Here is a 1,506-nt window from a genome sequence, read left to right as displayed (position 1 = left end):
GTTAGTTTTATATTTTTCATAATAATTGTCAAGAAGGCAACCTAATGAATTTGGATCTCATATTTCGTGCGAGTGCTGTTGATTGGCTGTATTTCGGGTGGTATCTTAGCTCTGCTCCCTTTTCTATTTAATTGTGTTTCATATACGCTTTTCTTTTTCCTTTACTATATGTGGTCATATACGTATTCTAATATGCATGCAGATTTTAACATCTTAATACGAATAGTATGAAATGGTATACAACACACACTAATAGTATATATGCCTCTATATGTTTTGCTGTATGCACATCTTGTTTAAAAATATGACCATTAATTAGTATGTATGAGTAAGAAAGTCGAGGTAACATTGATTTTGACTTCGTAAAAAGAGGAATATCTCTACATTAATTTTATTTGTAAGCAACAGTTTGCTTTAGTTCCCGTGTATGGAATGATGCCATCTTTTATTTAAGACCATTACTTATTTCTTTTTATATACAGAGCACTACCAAAATCTCTAATTATTCGTAGTCTGTGTATGAACTGACATACTTTTCCCCTTCCCCTCCCCAAAGAAAATGTTGCTGCGTCCGAAATTTTGGAGAAAAAAAGTTAACTATCATATCTGTTCTCTTTCTTTCATCCAGACCTTCAAAGAATTTCAGTGGATTTTTTATCTGACGGTGATGAGTCCTCGGTTTCCTTTTTTTCAAATTGTCCTTGCACAGAGAATTCTCATTTTTAATACCATAAGACTACTGTTGTTTGTGTATATGTAAACTTTTTGCGTTTCCATACAGAACAGAGGTAAAGTCGGGTCTTTCTTTATTTTTTCTAAAACTATTGTTACTTTTTTTCTTTGCAAGCAGAATAATATCAAACCTACAGTGCCTGAGTCTGTATAAACCTTTGCCTCTTTTGTCGGTAAGAAATGCTTGGAGGTGAAGATTTTTTCTTTGACTACTGTATGCCTACATGTTCTTGTAGTAGTTACTTTTATATTTTCAGCCAGACCTACACAGACTTCCAGTGGTATTTTGCTCATCTGAATTTTAACATATTCGCTCGACTTTTCTAATAAAATGGTCGTTGCACTTGGCATTTTCTTTTTCTTTATCTTTTTTATGTATAAAAGCAAAACCATAAAACAACTTCTACTTGTATTTGTAAGTGCATATGTGTGTGAGTGTACTAATCAGTGTTTCTCTTCGCCTTTTATGCTGCAGAAAATAGGTCAAGAATTGTTCATCTATTCTTCTTTTTTATTGAAATATATATATACACATCCATAAGAAACAACAAAACTCGTTTAGGATTCAAGAATGTAAAGTTTATAAAGCCATATAGACAAGTTAATGAGAAGAATATACTACTGTGCTCATATGGAGACCTCTAAGGTGTACTGTAAAGATTTGATGGAGTGGAAACAACGCTGGAACCTCCACCGAAACCACCTCCTGTGATAAATCCACCGCCACTTCCGCTTCCTCCGCTAATAACGCCATCACCGAATCCATCGCCGATT

The 1,506-nt window shown here is 33.9% G+C and overlaps 1 protein-coding gene across 1 annotated transcript in view; it reads right to left on the bottom strand.

The window, feature by feature from the left end:
* Nucleotides 1–1,293: 1,293 nt before the first annotated feature.
* LOC119587513 overlaps nt 1,294–1,506 on the bottom strand; it is a 982-nt gene continuing 769 nt past the window's right edge. Inside the window, exon 2 of the mRNA XM_037936240.1 lies at nt 1,294–1,506. This exon is cut by the window's right edge and continues 623 nt beyond it. Coding sequence (XP_037792168.1) covers nt 1,374–1,506 — 133 coding nt within the window. The 3' untranslated portion in view covers nt 1,294–1,373.

Source organism: Penaeus monodon, chromosome 22 (genome assembly GCF_015228065.2).
Source record: "Penaeus monodon isolate SGIC_2016 chromosome 22, NSTDA_Pmon_1, whole genome shotgun sequence".
Classification (NCBI taxonomy): domain Eukaryota; kingdom Metazoa; phylum Arthropoda; class Malacostraca; order Decapoda; family Penaeidae; genus Penaeus; species Penaeus monodon.
The sequence above is the reverse complement of the archived record's forward strand: the minus strand, read 5'-3'. Positions and strand labels throughout refer to the sequence as shown.